This window comes from Phocoena sinus, chromosome 1 (assembly GCF_008692025.1).
Source record: "Phocoena sinus isolate mPhoSin1 chromosome 1, mPhoSin1.pri, whole genome shotgun sequence".
In the NCBI taxonomy this organism is placed as follows: domain Eukaryota; kingdom Metazoa; phylum Chordata; class Mammalia; order Artiodactyla; family Phocoenidae; genus Phocoena; species Phocoena sinus.
In genome coordinates this window covers 9764213-9782490 of record NC_045763.1, presented here as the reverse complement: position 1 = coordinate 9782490, position 18278 = coordinate 9764213, and the positions used below count along the sequence as shown (strand labels likewise).

General features: G+C 44.4%; 1 protein-coding gene across 11 annotated transcripts in view; it reads right to left on the bottom strand.

Moving 5' to 3' along the window:
• The window catches only part of VPS13D (vacuolar protein sorting 13 homolog D), a 245762-nt gene that overhangs the window by 36714 nt on the left and 190770 nt on the right, over window positions 1–18278 (bottom strand). For 10 of the 11 annotated variants that reach the window (XR_004347228.1, XR_004347280.1, XM_032608838.1 and 7 more), the window contains 2 exons: window positions 15107–15239; window positions 11955–12150 (listed from right to left, as the gene is read on the bottom strand). Coding sequence is in view for 9 of the 11 variants with exons in the window: in XM_032608838.1 (XP_032464729.1) it covers window positions 11955–12150; window positions 15107–15239 (329 nt within the window). In the remaining 2 variants the exon portion in view is untranslated. Of the gene's footprint in view, window positions 1–9396; window positions 9588–11954; window positions 12151–15106; window positions 15240–18278 lie in introns of those variants that run through there. The other variant, XM_032612710.1, reaches the window with a different exon arrangement.

The following is an 18278-nucleotide window of genomic DNA, read 5'->3' as shown; positions in this document are numbered from 1 at the left end:
TTCCATGTCATGTGGGGCTTTTGGCTGAACTCTGCTCGAACCCAGAGGCATATCATTTACAGCAGACACTAACAATAGTTTGGGATCACCTGCTCTTCACAAGCGGGTTCAGAGCAAGTTCGTGGCCTCTGCACACCTTTTCCAGTGGGGTTCTCATACACGAAGTCTGAGAGCCCAGGTGAGTCCCTCCACCCAGAATTCTAACCGTGTAACAAGCACAGGTTTGTAGGCCTGAATTTAACCATTCTGTGTGAAGAAAGAGAATGGGAAAGACAAAAACCCAGCAAGGCATGTGAATTTCTCATCTTAGCACTACAGCAAGTGGTTGGCAAGTTTTCAGGGACAGGCTATAAGTAAGAGGTAAAGATATAATCCCTGTTTTACTTACGCTCAACATCCCATATTCAGAGAGAATACTGACACAGATGCCATTTCTGGAGCCCTAATTACATGCCACACGTCAGGCTAAGTGCTTTATATACATTATGTCACCTACTCCATACAACCACCCACTGAGGTAGGCATTATTATTCCTATTCCACATGAGTCAAAGGAATCTCACCTTGGAGATATTAAGGGGGAAAAACTTGCTCTGGGCCACAGCTAAGAAATAGCAGTGAGATGACTCACACCCAGGGCTGCCCTCTGACCTCATGTTACACACGTGGGAACCAAGCAGTGCTCTGGAAGCCCCTTCCTGATCCTCGCAAATGCTGCGTTTCTTTTCCCACTGGCTACCACAGTGCTCTTTCCCACTTCTTCTCCAGAACTGGGGAAGACCTGTGACTTTATGTTCTTTCCACGTCTCTTTCTGAAACAAGCGCTTCTCTTTGAAGAAAGACCTCTTGCCCTTGGCGTGTCAAGATAAGAAAGCTTTCAGCAACTTTCCCTTGGAAACTACAAAACACCCATCAGCACCCAGGATCTAAGTACAGTTGCTCACCAGCTGCCGGCCCCTCTGAATAGCTTTTATGGTTCAGCGAGGGGTGGGGACAGGGCCATGTCACTACTGTGGGGTGTGCTATTTCTTTCATGTTCCCAGGATCTGACAAGAGCCTTCCACAACCTGTTTCTTTACAACACACGGAATGAGAGATTAAAGACCAATACCAGACGTAAAGCCGGGGTTGGGACTAGCAACGACCTCTCTCCAGATGCGTTCTAAATCTTCCTGGGAAAGAAGGGCCGCTGACCGCCTAAGCAGATGCTGTTCAAAAGCTGTCATGGTGATTAAATGAGATAATACATGTAAAGTACATAGGACATAGTAAACATTCATAGTAAAGGTTTAAAATTGTTAGCAATATTATTATTTATTAATACCACCAAACTCCAAAGAATGTTTTAGCAGAAACAATGTATATGGATCTCAGTAAAACCACATTAATTCTGAGCTACTAGTTGGATGTGGAGGAGAAACGACATCGAGAAAAGATGAACGAGTTAATGAAAAATCTAAATTATAGAACTACTGATTAAATATGACACATTGAGTCCAGAGACCCCTCTAAAGCGAAAGCAAAGGGATGCAGGTGGCGCGGATCCAAAAGGATAAAGAGAAGGTGTCAACAATGTTTTAGAAGCTGAAGAGCAGATGGACAAGTGGTGCTGAGATGTAAGCCTGAGGGAGTAGCAGCCACAAAACAGTGAGCTAATTAGTAGGTTAACTGCTAAATTTCAGAAAGACGGAGGCACCGAACAGCTCTGAGGGCCTGGGGCATCGGGGAGGAACAGGGAGGCCTGTCTGTGAGGTGGTGAAAACGGGAAGAGTGGGTGGAAGTCTGTATAAGAAGCGGTGAGACCTGTAGGGCCCTCTCCCACCTGCAGCCCAGCCTGCTCCTCCTCCGCAGAAGACGAACATCTACAGGTCCCCCCAACCTGATCCTTCATGGCAAGGCCCCGGACCCCACACAGGGAGCCCCTCAATCTGCTGACCGGTGCCTCATCTTAAAATAGGAGAACAGCTAGTCAAGAATCACCAAACATCTGAGAACTGTCTCTATTCGTGAAAGAAGAAGACCAAAACAAACAAATAGGAGAGGACTTCCCTGGTGGCGCAGTGGTTAAGAATCCGCCTGCCAATGCAGGGGACACGGGTTCGAGCCCTGGTCCGGGAAGATCCCACATGCCGCAGAGCAACTAAACCCGGGCGCCACAACTACTGAGCCTGCGCTCTAGGGCCCGCGAGCCACAACTACTGAGCCTGCAAGCCACGAGCCACAACTACTGAGCCTGCGTGCCACAACTACTGAGCCCGCGTGCCTAGAGCCCGTGCCCCGCAACAAGAGAAGCCACCGCAATGACAAGCCCACGCACCGCAACGAACAGTAGCCCCCGTGCGGCAATGAAGACCCAACAGAGCCAAAAATAAATAAACAAACAGGAGAAGGAAACTCAGGAGAGAACGAGGGTGCTAGCTCTACAGAGGAGCTAGAGAGCGGGCCGTCCGGATAGGAGCAGGGGGCAGCTAGGGGAAGGCATCCTAAGGAAAAAAACATAACTGATAAATTAATTACTAAATACATTTTAAAGCATATACAGGAGAGTGTATAGATGTATTAGTAATAGGAAGATACAAAAAATCTTTTAAAAAGGAGTTACTAAGCTCAGAGTAAAAAAAGCTGAACCCAGACAAGAGTTTGAGGATAAGTTGGGAATGTGCGTATATAAAACTAAGCAAACAATAATAAAAGTGGTTACTGACTCCAGGGGGAAAAAACAAACTACAAAGTTAAACCAAAAGGGAAACATAATCCTAGTAACCTACATGGCTTCATTGGGAATATTATTTACATAGCCGTAATAATGTAAAAATGGAATTACTGACTTACCCGAAAATGATGGTATAACTACAGTATACTGAAAAGTGGGGCGTAAGGGGGGCGGGGGACATGTGTGGACAGCAGTAGGAAGTCAAATGACATCAAGAAACGGCACTACGGTCACTTTTTTTCTTTTAGAAACACGGAGGAAAATGCCTCCAATTGAAGGAACAGCCAGAAGTGCTGGAGGTGGCTGCCTGCAGGGGAGCGGGGAAGAGGTGGGGTGGGGCAGTTGACTGCTGGCTTTTGAGTTCACACACGGAGGAGTCTTGGACTTCTGAAAGTGCGGGCATGCAGAGACTCAGAAAATAAACTTCAATTTGAAAAGACAAAAAGATAATGAGATCATTACGGTCAACATGATAAGATTTTTTAAAAAGCACTGTTCTTATTAACTGTAGGCACTAAAGAATATTCAGTAAATATGTATAAGGTGGAAAGAATAATTGAAGAATCAAGAGATAATTATCCAACTGTAAACAATCAGTAAAACGATAATGATTTGTTTTGAAAGGGCTGTGACAGACCTAATGATGTGGAAAAAGTGCCGGTAACTACCAAGTAGACACCAACACACACCACCCCATATACACCACTGACATACAAATGCAGTTTTGGTGTTTTTAAGAACAAACAGCAAGTCAAATCACCGATAAAGGGGTACTTCAAGAAAGCCATAGGCAGCTTGCTTCAATGGACGTGTAAGAATAATTCAAGAATATTAACCCACAAACAGCTTGATGATTTCTCAAGAATCTGGAAGATTCCGCACAGCAGTCTGTACTCCAGGATTTAACTATTCTTGGTACTTAATACCTATTATATGCCTGGAATACAGTAGGAGGTCAATGCTTCACCACTTGATGAATTTCTACTGTCAATTCGCCTACACGTGAAACCAGAGAGCTCACTAAGCAATCAGGTCTGAATATCACAAGCTCATTAACTGAATTAATGGGGCCCCTATTAGTTCAAACAAAAACAAAAGAACTCTCTGAGGTTCGCATCTTTTCACTAGGGATATGAAGGCACTCACACATGGTAATCTGGCCTCCTGATGCCCCGGCAGGTGGGCAGGTGCCAGTCTCGCTACCCTAACCGTGCTGCTGGAGTAGCTCGGTAAAGTCTAGGGGAACGAAGAGCCCTGTCCTCCATTCATCCTGGAGGTATTCAGTGAGGTTACACTGGATTCAGCCAGTCCCAAGCCACCAGGGAGAGCCAGGATTCCTGTGGCCCATCCTCCTCATAATGAGAGGTGAAGTTCTGCTCTGACTCTCCTTTGAAGTTTTCAGCAGTCCCTGGGTTTTATGATACAGCTTGGGTCACCCCTGCCATTATCTATGTTTGAAGTATGTTTGGGGAAAATCTACTAGGAGCTGTCTCTGGTGTTAACGCAGAAAAACTGCCTCATAAAAACTGCTTTCCACAAGGAGTTCAAAGGAGCTTATCCAAATATTGTAGTTTTATCCTGCTCACCAACTTTGCTAGGGTAGAAAACTGAGGTTTTGCCAAGTAAAGTCTGACAGAGATATGCCTTCTCGATTTCCTGAACAAGCTCAGGGCACTGCTAACACAACCGAGTGGCCTTTTGACAAGATGGACCTTGCACTTTGAAGTCATCTGCTGTGCACTTACCATGCTGCTGAAGTCAAAATTTATTGGGATGGTAGGTTAAGGTGAAGGACTAAATTAGGTAAATTATTGTGAGAGGTCTTTCTGATATGTGATAAAATCTTTCCAACTGTTACTTCAAGAAACCCAGTAAAAGGCAGGAGCAAACCAGGAGGGCTGACAATTGTTGGCAGGAAGCCAAAGTGGAGCATCCCATTACAGCGGCTCCTACAGTTTGCTCCATATTAATCCACCACTGCCGATATGTGCTATTTATCAGCAGGACGATGGATCATCACCATATTTTCAAACAGAATAACTTGTCAAGGAAATTAACCAGGCAGAGAGGTATATTAACCGGTGGTATATTAACTGGTGGCATATTCATGGAGTCACAGAAGGGTGCAAAGAATGGCAGTGTTTTACATTTCTGCAAATCTCTTTAAGTCTTACTTAATCGAAAACAGCTGCATTCTCTTATCTGCTTCTACAGCCAACCTGTTGTAATATCACACATTGTGTATGTAGCTCCTGGAAAACTCTGCCGTACGTTCATTAGAGAATATTAGGATAAAAATAGTTGTTTATCCATCTACATATCGACATATGAATGAATGTATAAATATAGAAAGATAGGTTTGACCTTACAGATCCCTGGAAGGTTTGGGGGTTCCCCAGGGGTCCTTAGACCATATTTTGAGAACCTTTGTCCTAAAAGGTCCCATATGTATAAATTTTGTGCTAATTGGAAATCAGTTTCCTCTGCGTATTAAAGTAAATCCACTAAGGATATAGGTTGGTAAAGTAACACCGTTAACCTGATTTGAGTCACGTAAGCCCAATATAAGAAAACTTTCTTTTAGGGTATACTGTGATTAAAATGTTTTACTAGTTCAATCTCATCCCCCCCCCCCACCCCCGCATTTGACAAATTAGTGAGAAACTTAGCAAAGGTCTGTCTCTGAGAGGCAGTCTGGCAAAAGAGTGCTAGATAGAGGTATCGGGGCAAGGAAACTCAGGGTTAATAACACCCAAACCTACCTCTTCTTCCACCAAAGATTACAAGCCTTCACGTGTAAAACAATACTACAGTCTTCAATTCTCTGCTAGCCCATATGTCCTCTATCTATCTCAGAATTCTCTTACTGGCTAAAGCTCTCTGGGAGCAGGGGATATGAACTCAAACCTGAATCCTTTCTTTAAGGGAGATTCCAATTTCATCCTGGGCAAAGAGGGATGATTCTGTAAGGGAAAACCATGAAAGACATAGGACGGCCATCAAAATCTAAAAATAAGTAAACCTAATGCCTTTCCAGAGGAATTCCACCAACAGTTAAGTGGCTTTTCATGCTTCTCTAATACAGGGAATATAAATTTTTCTCAGGAAGAAATACACTTCTGTTTCTCTTGAAGTTCAAAGCAAAAATCTCAAATGCATATCTTATGTATGTAAGATTGGGTGTCATTCCAGAGTTTTAAAAATCAAGTCACTGAACAAGGAAGGGACTACATGTACAAGGGCTAGACCGACTATTTAATTTTTAAATGGAAGAAATCCAATCAGAAAGCAATCACACTTTCCATTCTGTTTTCTTTGAGCAAAGACCTGCTAGTTGAGATAGCAGGACTGTACATCAAAGATGTACATGCCTGAATTCAATTTATTTTTACTTTTGGAAGCAGGATAGTGCCGTTTCCATGAAGTCAGGCATCTCTGCAAGCCAAAAATGGCAAAAAATAGATGCTCTCCTTTCTAGAGACGATAATAATGTACCATGACCAAAAAAGTGGTTTTTTTCCCTAACAGATAATCTTGCATAAAAATGAGTCATGGGATTTCAGAAATGGAAAGGCTTTTCTCAAATATGTGTGTGCAGGAACACACACACTTTTTTTTTTTCCATCAACAGATTTGAGCGTTCCATAAGTTATAATGAGAATGGCATCGTCTGGAGCCTTTGAGTGAAAGGGGAATACAGTATTTAGAGTTCAGCAAGAGGGAAGAAGTCTGTCTTAGAAAATAAGATTTCTCTGCTTGTGTTCCTGTGAGAGAAATGTTAACTTATAAGGCATGAAGGACTGTTAAGATGTTTCTTAAAAATGTCTTATCCTGTAACTTCATCAGCTTAATTTCAGACCCGAGTGAGACATCGTATGTCATTAGCACAGCTCTGAATGTTGTTTCTTCTTCTGGGTTTGCTCAAGAGGAGTGAGAGAAGGATCCATCTACCTTCAAGCATTCTTGGGAAAGGGCTGGTGTGGCAAGATCCGGAAGTGAGAACACAGGGCTCTCACCTCGCACCCAAGGGTGAGAAGACGACAGACAAAGGGGCTGTCCCTAGAGCCACGGGGCCACTTTTGGATAACGGGAGAGATATGAACAGTCCCTTCCCTTCAGCCGGACGCAACAGTACTTTCTGAGTTTCACTGAAATCGAGTTCCTTCCCATGATAAAACTGACATGTCAACATGGCCCCAGCAGATGGTTACCAAGCCAGCAGACAGATACGCCCGAAGATGAGAAACAGAGCCTCAGGGTCAAACCTGTACTAGGCTCTTGCTTTTCACCCAGACCAATAACCTCGGCTTTCTATCGATGCCATGAGGGTCTACAGAATCATCTGGAATGGGTATCTTGTACTTCTTAAATGAGCAGGAGGCAGTAGCTACAGGATGACACGGTGTATCTTTCTGAATGGCTAATTTTACTGGGTAGCAATTAAAAACATTACCCTATTAAAACAAACATGGGGTAAACTATAAAGTTCATTTACAGTTTTAAGATGAAACAGAAACTTTCCAGGAAATGTTGGACTGGCTCTGCCTCCAGATCCATGGGGCATCGGTCCACCGTGCTCTGCCTCAGAAGGAAACACTGGTGGAAAAAACTGAGAGCTCTGGTATATATCCTAAAAAACATTTAAATTTTTATTGGATTTTTACCTTTGGAAGTTCCCTAAAGGCTTAATTCAAGCCAATTCTGCTTGATGTGTTATGTATGATACCAAGAAGGGCAAACAGCTGCTCTCAGAGCAGTGTTGCCAGACCAGAATGGAAGAGCAGGAGAAGCCTTCCCTAAATGCCCTTTGCTGATTTTCTTTTCACCTGTCCAGCCTGACAGCATTCAGGCTCTGATGACCTTTTGTTCTGGAGAGTCATGGGTAAGATGCAAACACTAACAAAAAGGGTTTTTCCTGGAAAAAATCCATTTCAATTTCACATCTAAGAGGCCATTAGTGGAAAGTCTCTAACAGATTTTGGATGGTGTCTTGGGAGTATTTGCACTGAAGAAGTCAAATATGCCCACCGTAAATCTTTTCTGTGAAACCAACCAAATGGTTACTCAAAAGCTCTCAGAGCAACTGGAATTTACATCTACGTGCACAATACAAGGGTCCCGGGATTCCAGAACATTATCAGAGTGCTGATGCTATGTTCTTAAACAATGATCTATCATTATCCTTCAGATTCCCCCTTCCTCCTTATCTAACTTAAATAATGAGATAAGCCCCAACACTCCTGAGCTTTGCTAAATTGGTTTAAATATTTCAAGTTCTGCCAGCTCCCTCTTCTCCCCCCTGTTCTGGGTCTTGACGAAAAAGGTGAAGACATATTTTGGAGGAAACCCCAGGGGCCCAGCTTCATAAATCTTCATCTGCTGCTTTCTTGAAATGTCATGCGACCCCAAGTGTACGACATATGGTACTCAGAGAAATAAACAAGCAAATAAATAGCTCAGGGTCAGACCCTTCTTTCTTTTCCATGGTGTTTTTGCTGCTCCTGGGTCTCTGAGGCTTTCTACCCAAGTATCTTTTTAAACGCTACCAGCAAATACCACCACACACGCAGAGAACTGGACGTGCAGCCCAGCGGGTGCCCTGCTTTGGCCCGGTCTCCTGAAGGGTGGTGGGCTTGTCTACTACATGACTTCAATGGCACCACAAGTGTGGCTGCATCGGTGCCATTTTCATAAACTTTACTTGGGAACAGACAAATGTGGCTCAACACACAGAGACGAGAAGATGCAACCTGAGCCAGCAGAACGTTGCCTTGGAAAAGGCTTCTTCCTTCAGTTCCAAACCACACATACTTGTACGGTTAACAAATGCAGCAGGGGATACGGGTCCACAGCATTCATGTTGAGGCCAAAGGCTCTGCTGTCCTCCACCCTCTCCTCTCCCCCACCCCCACCTGCCTTCCCAAGAACTGTTAGATTGCATGGGAATTTCAGGGAAAAGGTAGGTGGCTGTCTTCTTGGAACGCCTGAACACTCCAACAAGGAGAGGAACTTGGAACTATTTTAATCTAAAAGAACTCAAGTGTGGGGGGGTTCCCTATAAATAAAATCATGTTCAAATAAACACAAAAAGGAGCCAATATTTCCTGTAAGGCCACTTTTCAGATGGATTACTGGAAGGAATAGCCTTCCACAGTTTTATGGCTTACTTTGCTATCATCTGCTTAAAATTTGGGTCAGTTAAAACATAGATGCTAAGATCTAAGCCCTCACTTGGATGAAATATTACAAAGGAAGCAGAAAGAAAGTCTCATTCCAAGAGCGGACTCAGAGGCAGAGCCCTTGGACTCCTGGGTTCTATTGCTGGCTCAGTCCCTGGGCTCAGGTCAGCCCTCGGTCAGAATCTCACTTCTAATCCCTTCAAATCATTAGTTAGTCCCTGTTGTCTAAACAGTGGGGAAAAACCCTGAGTAACACCCCTGGATCCTGTTCAATCAACAGGGATGGTTGGAGACAGTTATAACTCACTTCCAAGAAATCAGGGTGATTTATCCCTTGGTAGAGCTAGTACGTTCCTAAGAGATCACAGTGTCATCAGAACAAACCCTTAAGGCACTGCAACATTTCTCCACCTGCAAAAATCTCTCTGCTCCTTTAATGTGACTTCAAAAGTAATATCACCCAGCATTTTATAGTTCTTTATAGCATCCACATTAAAATAACTCTGGTTGGGCTTCAAACCTCTGAGAGAGAGAATAAATAAACAGGTATATTTATCCCAGTTCATAGAGGAAGAAACTGAGGCTTCAAGAGGCTAGGAGGCTTGACCAAGGGCCCAAAGCTCATAGGTAAGGGGGTTGGGGCCGAGTGCTATTGTTTCCGGGGTCAAGTGCTCTTTTCTCTCTAGTGCTTGGCTCCTTGTTAATAACCCTACTTTTGGATCTAGACGAATGGACTAAGGGAAATTGGTTAAAGAGTTTCCGAAGAATCTGTAGTGCCTTTTCAGTGCAATGAAGGGTAAAGGGCCAAGCTTCTCTGAGGCCCTCAGTTCACAGGTCTAGCACGTGGTAACTGCAGCCTCGGCTCTCCCACTACTGGCTCCTCCAGGGACAGAGAGGAGAGGCAGCAGCTTAATGCCCCCCACTTTGAGCTTCCGTGTCTGTAGGCCCACGGCTAGCTGGCTGCCCCTCACTCATCACTAGAGCTTTTGTTTCTAGGAGTGAGTGACTAGAAGACAGCCGTTCTGGGCACTTGAATTAGACTGCCCAACTGCTGGTCGCTTTGAGACAAGCTGCATAGCTTCCCTGCACCCCTTTACCTAGAAGGTGATTCTTTCTTCTCTTCACCTGGCCAAGTCATACTTCTACTTCAGGCTTCATCTCAAATATCACTTCCCTAGGAAAGTCACTTCCCTTGACCCCACTGACCCCACATTAGCAAACCTTCTACTCCTCGCCTTCTCTAATTATACAGTCTCACAGCACTCTGTAAATCTCCTGTGTCATTTATCGCTATTTTAGCAAATTATGATTATTTGTTTTATGTTTGCTGCCCCGCTTGACTGTAACTCCTTTGAGACTAGGGACAGCCTTGCTTTCTGCTATATTCCCAACCCTGAGTTCTTAGGCAATTTTCAATCAATATTTACTAACTGAAAAATGAATGAGTGACAGATATACACTGACTGACACTAAACAGAACCTTCTACAGCAAAGCCAGACAACTGGTAAAAATGACACCACCACCTTTCTGCAGCAACCATTTTGTGCCCTAAAAAATATGCAAAACTTTATCAAGATTTCCAAACTGACAGTGTATAAAATGCAAGTGATTTCCTTCTGGTCAACATCATTCGCGTTTACAGCACAAAATATAATATTTCTCAATTTAACACATACATCTCAGACCCTTTTGGAAACAACTCACTCAGTCCCTTGACCACTCTCGGATTTTAAGGATGAGGATGGATCTTCTGGAATTCTTAGGGGCCTTCCGCTTTACTCATGCTTCATTAGGTCTTAATGTCCTAACAAAATACCTGTGGCAGACTTCTTGGGCTTTGAGCAGACATGGAAAAACTAACTGGAAACACTTTTGAAGGCTCCCTCCTGCCCCTCTTCCCAACTCCATAAATGCTTCAAAATATACTCAAGGATAATTTCAGCTCTGTGTCTGAGAAGAAAATGTAAAATTAACTAAAGTAAACCCTACAGATCCTTTTTTAAAAAAGCAGCTGCTTCCAGATGGAAGACTTTCTGGCAGAACATATTATGTGGTCCCAGTCTATAATCTTAAGTATTTCCCCTAGTGCAGTAATGTGTCATCAGTAAGGTTTCCTTGTGACAGAAAATGGATTCATTTTAACTGGGGACGGTTTCACTTCAAATTCTATTTGAGGGAGCAATAGGGTGTGGACGTGGCCCAGGCCCTAGGCGTTCTAAAAGGGGACACTGATTCACTCAGGGAATATCCATTAACCAGGCAGCAGAGAAATCCTCCTGGGCTTAAGTGGAGTCCAGCTTGGCTGGGAACCGTAACATTCATTATACCCTTTGTTGATAAGATCCCCAATTAGTCACTCTGAAAAAGGGAGGCTAAAATAGGCCACTAACACAAAGAGCGAAGTTAAAGTTGTTGGATTCTATGAGATTTGGAGCCATATGGGCTGTCACTGATTTCCTGTCTCAGCTGGTATCAAGGCAAGACAGCATCCCACAGAAGAACTGCCAACTTCCTTGGGGAGTTTCTTTATGAGGTTGGGGAACTGGCTGGCACTTTCAAGTGGAAGGAGAGCTAAGAAGGGACAGACCCATGTGGTGATTCGCAGCTGCAGGGATTCTCAAACCACCCCATGGGGCCTCGGAGCAAGACACAGCCTATGGCCTGAGAGTATTCTTAATGGGCATGTGGGGGTCTAGTTAGTTTGGTGAACAGGGGACGTGTGTAAGGATCCAATCGTATTTCTGACTCCTCTAATGAAAAACATCACACACACACACACACACACACACACACACACACATCCAGTACATGCAGATATAGATATAGACAGATAGATACAGATATAAATATAGATCTGGAAAAATTCATGCCAGATCTTTGTGCCTCATTTTCATGCCTCTATATTAGGCAGGTCAGAAATTTTAGTTACATGTATTCAAATTTTTAAAAAATCACATCATTAAGGCAGAAAAAGTATAGGATTCAACATATCAGTATGGCTCAGGAGAGGCAGCAGACCCGGGCTGGAAACTGCACAAGCCACTCCTCCGACAACCACTGACCTGGGGCCACTAAGTGTGGCTGTGTCTCTCACCGCCTGGGCTGTTTCTGATGCAAAGTCCAGGGCGCCTGCCACTGGCTTGGTTACAGTGCCAACAAGCCCCTTCCCAAGGCCAGATATGAAACCGCTGACACCTCCTTCTGTTTTCACACCTTCCACCGTTGAGGTTATAACACTGGTCAGTCCACCAATGATACCTAGCAGAAAAGACAAGGGCTACTGTAAGCTGGCCAAGGACAAAAGCAAAAGCATTTAAAGACAAAGCCCTCAATTCCATGCACCTGGCAAGGTAAACTTAGGGGCATAATGTCAATCTCTTGATAGGCCACAGGCAGGCCAACTCAAGATGGGGAGGCAGCAGACTTGCCCACTGAGTTTAGAGTCAGAGAATATACATTACATATTGGTCAGAAGTAAAGGGCGTTTCACTTTTAAAAGAATCAAAGAGGGGTTCCCTGGTGGCGCAGTGGTTGAGAGTCCGCCTGCTGATGCAGGGGACATGGGTTCGTGCCCCGGTCCGGGAAGATCCCACATGCCGCGGAGCGGCTGGGCCCGCGAGCCATGGCCCCTGAGCCTGCGCGTCCGGAGCCTGTGCTCCGCGACGGGAGAGGCCACAACAGTGAGCGGCCCGCGTACCGCCAAAAAAAAAAAAAAAGAAAGAAAAGTGAAGAGGTTAACAGTGACTACTTTTTAATTCTAGAGCATGAATAGCATATGCGCAATCAGGAGAGGGTGTAGACACAGGATTAATCAACAGACTAGCAAACAGGGCCCTTGGGGAAAGTGGGGATCCCATAAAACATACGGTGGAGAGATGACTAAATATAAATCCTCAGTTTTCAAAGAATACTGTGCGACTGACAAACACCACCAAATGTCTGAAATGGGGTAAAGCTACTGCACACTTCGCTGAAACAGGTGTAGGCGATCAGAGTAAAGGGTGAAGCCTTGATGAAGGGCACCCCCAAAGCTGCCAAAGCCAGCAGGGACCCTCAATGCAGCCAGTTCAAAAGACCAACCTAAGTCAAAAGGACATTCCAAACATTTTGAAAGTTGACAACAGTGACCTTAAAGAGCCTCAAAAGTGGCCAGAAGTTGGCAAAGGCTGGAGAGGACACAGGCATTGCAGGGAAAAAGCATTTCCAGGATTTGTGCCAGGGACACTCACAGGGTGTTTACCCTTTGACAGTGGGGGTATGAGGACTCTTTAGACGCTTCAGCTCCAATGAGACAAATTGGTAAAGGAAATTCCTTGGGTGAGAATGTACTAACAATTCACAACATTTCTTTTGCATCCTGGGTCCATTTGCTCCAGTGAGGCAATATGCCTTTCCCAAACTTTTGGACAAAGCTCATGACAGAGACAGAACGTTACTAAACCTGGGTCAAGCAGGGCCTACAGGGAGAACGGAGCATGCCTCCCAGTTTTTAAACCAAGGAGATTCAATTGCTTCTGGTTCTTGTTATCTTTTAAGGGTTTTTTTTTTCATCCTGAAGGAAGGATCTCACTCTAGGCTACTGCTTTCATATATCCCAGGGCTTAATGGGTCCTCCTTGGATGAGGCCACTGGTTCTTGGTCTTAGAATGGCCTAACTGGCTCCTGGAGGTGTTGTACATATTATCTGAAGGATCCTTGGTTGGAAGGGATTTTACAACCTTGAGCCAATCACTGATTTTCTTGGCACACTGGTATGTCCATCTAAAAAGTGAGGACGGCCATGCTTTCTCTCTGCATCACAAGGATGCTGGACAGATAAAGACAAGTACACATAGCAGAGCACTTTATACTCATTAAAACAACAACAAAAAAAACCAGTCCTCTGAATTACAGTTACTAGAAAGAATGATTAAATCTTTAAACCCAAATGACTGCCCAACAATCAACTTTTCAAGTCCATAAACAGATCAATTTCAGCCAAATTTTACTTCTAGCTGGATGTCTCCTTGGGGGCTGCTCGCTTTCCAGTTGGGCAGGCTGAGGAAAAGCAGAGGTATTTTGATCCAATCCTCACCATTAGGAAACTTGATAAACAAAAACTAAGAAAAACATGATTTTTTTATTATGTCTATTCCTTCTTTTTTCCTCCAAATGCAGACAATCAAGACTTGATTAACCTTGATATAACTTCTGATAGCTTCAGACTAGTCCTAAGAATCTGGTACCAACAGTTTAGTTTACAACCATTACTAAGCATGAGCTATACGCCAGGCATCACGTGAGGCTCTGCCCAAGTACAAACGTGACTAGAGGTGGTCTTTATGCTCTCCTGGCCCTCGCAGCCCATCAGGAAAGCAAGACACACAGAGCTAGCTACATACACAACCCAGACTGCCTTGTGTGCTCAAATCATCATCGATTCTAACTGTGGACAGTGGAGCTGGGCAAACGCCATCTGAGTTGAGACTTGTAGGTGGAGTAGGATTATGAGAGGCAAGGAAGTGAGGCACAGAAGGGGAGGGCAGAAGAAACATGAGTGATCAATGACTTGGAGGCACGTCTGCGGAGCAGGACATGGCTCTGGGTGGCTGAAATATAGTGCGGCTGGGGGACAGTGGAGGGAAGAGCTGGCTGGGTTTACTTTCCTAGGGGCCTTCAACGCCATGCTGAGAAGTTGCTGATGCAACAAAAGGCAAATGAGTCAGACTGAAACATTAAAAATCAGAATTCAAACAAATTCAGAGACTTAACAGGCTCATGCCATCTCCTACATCTCTTGGGCACAAGGATTTATAATCCCTGTGAATGTGCATTTATACAAGACTCAAAAACGTCTGGGCCACAAACCTGGCAGCCAGTTTCACATTCTGCTTTCTCTGGAAGGAATAATCCGTAAGCAGAAGGGAAGTCTGGAAGCAGCAGTCCTATATTCTAAAAAGGAGTTCCGATCTTTATACCTTAGGACACTTCGGGGACAGAAGCCAGAGAACAGGAAGGAACTGCAATGTGCACAACATTTTGAAAATGAATGAAGAGTTCTCACAGGCTGTAACATTTCAACCCAGGGAGGACAGAAGAAGAGAGCTTGGAGGGCTTTCAGGCACACCCAGATACCAAGCTAGGGTTTCCTCTTGCAATTGGATGGGCAAAAGGCACCTGCGAGGAACTGGGGCAGAAGAGCCACTCTTCTGCGGCCTGATATCATATGACTCACCATGAGCCAGGCCGTGGATGCCAGCTACAAGGTGTTCACCACTCGTGGCCGCGTGGTATCTGATGTACTCCCGCTCCGACTGATGGCGATTGTCCATCGTCTTCCCTAAGCCATCTGACAACGTCCCCGCAAACTGGAATGAATACAAAACAGAAGGAAAAGACTTTTTACTGTTTTAATTATTTTAAATAAATACCTTCCCTTGCTCTTAGCCGGGAGTCAGTAAATACTGAATGAGAGAGAGATTAATTGTTGAATTACATATACTGTGTGTCCCGGAAGAGTGGTTTTCAAGCACTGGACACAAAACCAATTGTGGGACATTTACACAGGTGGACACAAGGCTTGCAAACGACTACTAAAAGTCCATAATGACATTTACCTTTCACAGTCCTATTGCAAACTTACTGAAAAATTAAAGGTATAACAAAATGGCCTCAGGGAGGAGAGGTGAGCTTTGGGATTCTATAACGGTAAGGACAGAGGCTCTTTGCCTTAAGAATTAGTGGGATTCAAAATAGAAATGTGGCCAACTGTTGCTTCAGGATTTGGCATCCACATTTTGAGATGCCTTTTCTTCCACTTATTCAACAGTTACCAAGTGCCTAGGTGCCCAGCTCCATTTGTCAAAAGAAAAACAAAGTCTATGGAAAGGTTAACAGGTTAGGTTACCTTCCATACAAAGTGGCAGACTTGAACCCATGACTTCAAATGCAAAATCCTCCCCCACCAATCAGAGAGAGATTTTATTTATCCTGGCATACTTTAACCAGAGAAGCTGTCTCATCCATCAAAGCTGGATAAAAAGGACATAAAACTCTGTTTTGTCACAAGACAATTTGAAAAGGTTTAAAGTGACAGTTAATAAACCACAGGGTACTTACCCTCATCATTCAGACATAAAAAGGGAAGGATATCAAATATGTAATTAACCTTCTCGAGAAGGATCTACCAAAACAAGTGGTTTAAGTGCCAATGACCCAGGACTAACCTTTTAGAAAACTCACAGGAATGTTATTTAGATACAAAGCTCAGAGGAACGACTCGAGGCAAACAGCCTGCGGCGAGGACCCGGTACACTGGCAGCCTGGCCATCACAAGGCTATTTCATTCTGCTTTGGCAAGGAGGGGCACACAGATCTGCCCTGAAAGCCATCAGTCCTGAGGCTTCTGACACGAGAGACGAGGGAAGGTGAGAGTTCTGGGCACAGAAGAGAGACTAGGGGAAGGAACAGCAGTTCCATGTAAAGCAACGGTTCCTGGAGCAAGACTTGGGAGCTCTCATTCCTTTCCCTCTGACCAAAAGCTTTTATGATCTCAGGCAGTGATCATGGACCTTTCTGGAGATGCAATCCTTATCATTACTTGCTTTTTTGCCTAACCTTCCGTGTCACTCCCTGTTTAATTAGAGAACTGGTTAATGAAAAGTGATTTTACACTTTCCTTTAGGATGGAGACACCATGGGATTCTGTACTAAGTGGGGGATCCCACTTGAGAGCTCCTGCGGGCCACGAGCTCAGGGGTCTGGCCAAACCAGGTACTAGTCTCAACCATTCCGGTGGCCACGTGACCCTGAGCCAGGTGCCTGACCGCAGCACCTCCCTCTCGGCATCTGGAGAATGGAGATAGTCCTGACACTGTCGTGTGGCTAAAAAAATCAGTGACAGCGGCTCAGGGTAGGAATCTAGTCAGCATTCTTACTGTTATTATTAGTCAGCTACTAGTCCAAGGAGGAACATCCTGCACTATTTGAAGAAAGCCTTTCACAGGTTTAGATTTATGGTCATTTGCACTAGGCTTTAACATAAACAAAACAGAACAAAACAAAACAAAAAACCCTCTCTTTCCAGCAGATAAACACCAGCCTCCAAAGTGAATTTTTGGAGTGGTACCATTTATAAAATTAGAGTGTTGGACTTGGTGGTTTCCAAAATCCTTTCCAGCTCTGACAGTTTGTGATCTATGATCCAAGTTAGAATGTCTTTATTAAGCACTTACTCTGGGCCCAGCACAGATTTAGGTACTGCTGAGGATACAAATGAATAGCAGCCTTGGACCTATTCTCAAAAATGATAGTCTCGTTAGGAAGATAACAATTCCATACATGAAACAGCTACAAGAAGCTGGAACACAAAGTGCACACGCACTTGGGAATCAAGTGAAAAGAGAGAAATGTGACCCTTGTTTTGGAAAGAGTTCCTGCTATGTTCTGGAATTATGTAGGCTGCCAGTGGCCCTCATTTAGGGTATGGACAAAAATGCCTCCCCCTGATATTACAGAAAAGGTGAGAGGGCGGTTCAACTCTTACCTTCCTGGAGAAGAGAGATCTCCCTGGAAGGGATATTAAATTAACGTCCTGTTTACCTGGCAGCCAACTAGGAAGAAGTTAAAAAACTCATAATACTTTTCCCCCCAAGAGAATATGGGGGAATAATCCAGGCAAACTGCCCAGTACCAACCCCTTTCCTATAACTGACCCCCGTCCATCAATAAAACAAGTTTAATATCCAAGGTCTATGAGGAGCCTAACTGCCAGCTGATTCTGTTGCAGCGGCCCCGGCACCCCAGCACCAACCGGTCTTGGGTGTTTTCTGCACGAAAACACCATATTGACCTCAGGAGGATGGGATAAGATGACCTAAGAGATCACTCGTCCCTCTAAATGCTGGATTCTTCCATGTGCTTCTCAGGGGCCTCACCACTGCCCTGGAAAGGTGCCCACTCCACCTACTCTAGGGATTCAATTTGAATTACCACCTCTCTATCTATTAAAATATTACTGTGTAAGCCAACTGGGCTTGTCCTTTGTCACTTGTGGGTGGAAGTAAAGGGTACAAAGATATTGTATTAACAGGAAATGACTACAAAAGTCTTCACCCCTAGAAATGTGACGTCGAGAACTCAGAAAACTTGCAATGATGTAGAAAATCCATGATCCGACCAAACCCGTACTGATGAGAGGTTAATAAGATTTTACAGGGAGAGACATTTTATAGGAACTAAACCGAAGCCAGCCAGATGAAGGGCCAGAGGCTGGGCTTCAGGCCAGTCCACTGGGCTTCTGAGTTTTGAATCCAGGGCACCACAAAGCTTGTGGCCTTCTCTCACTGTGGGAGCACTGAGTCATCCTTAATTCCATCTCTCATTCCCCACCTCAGTGGGAAAGTAAA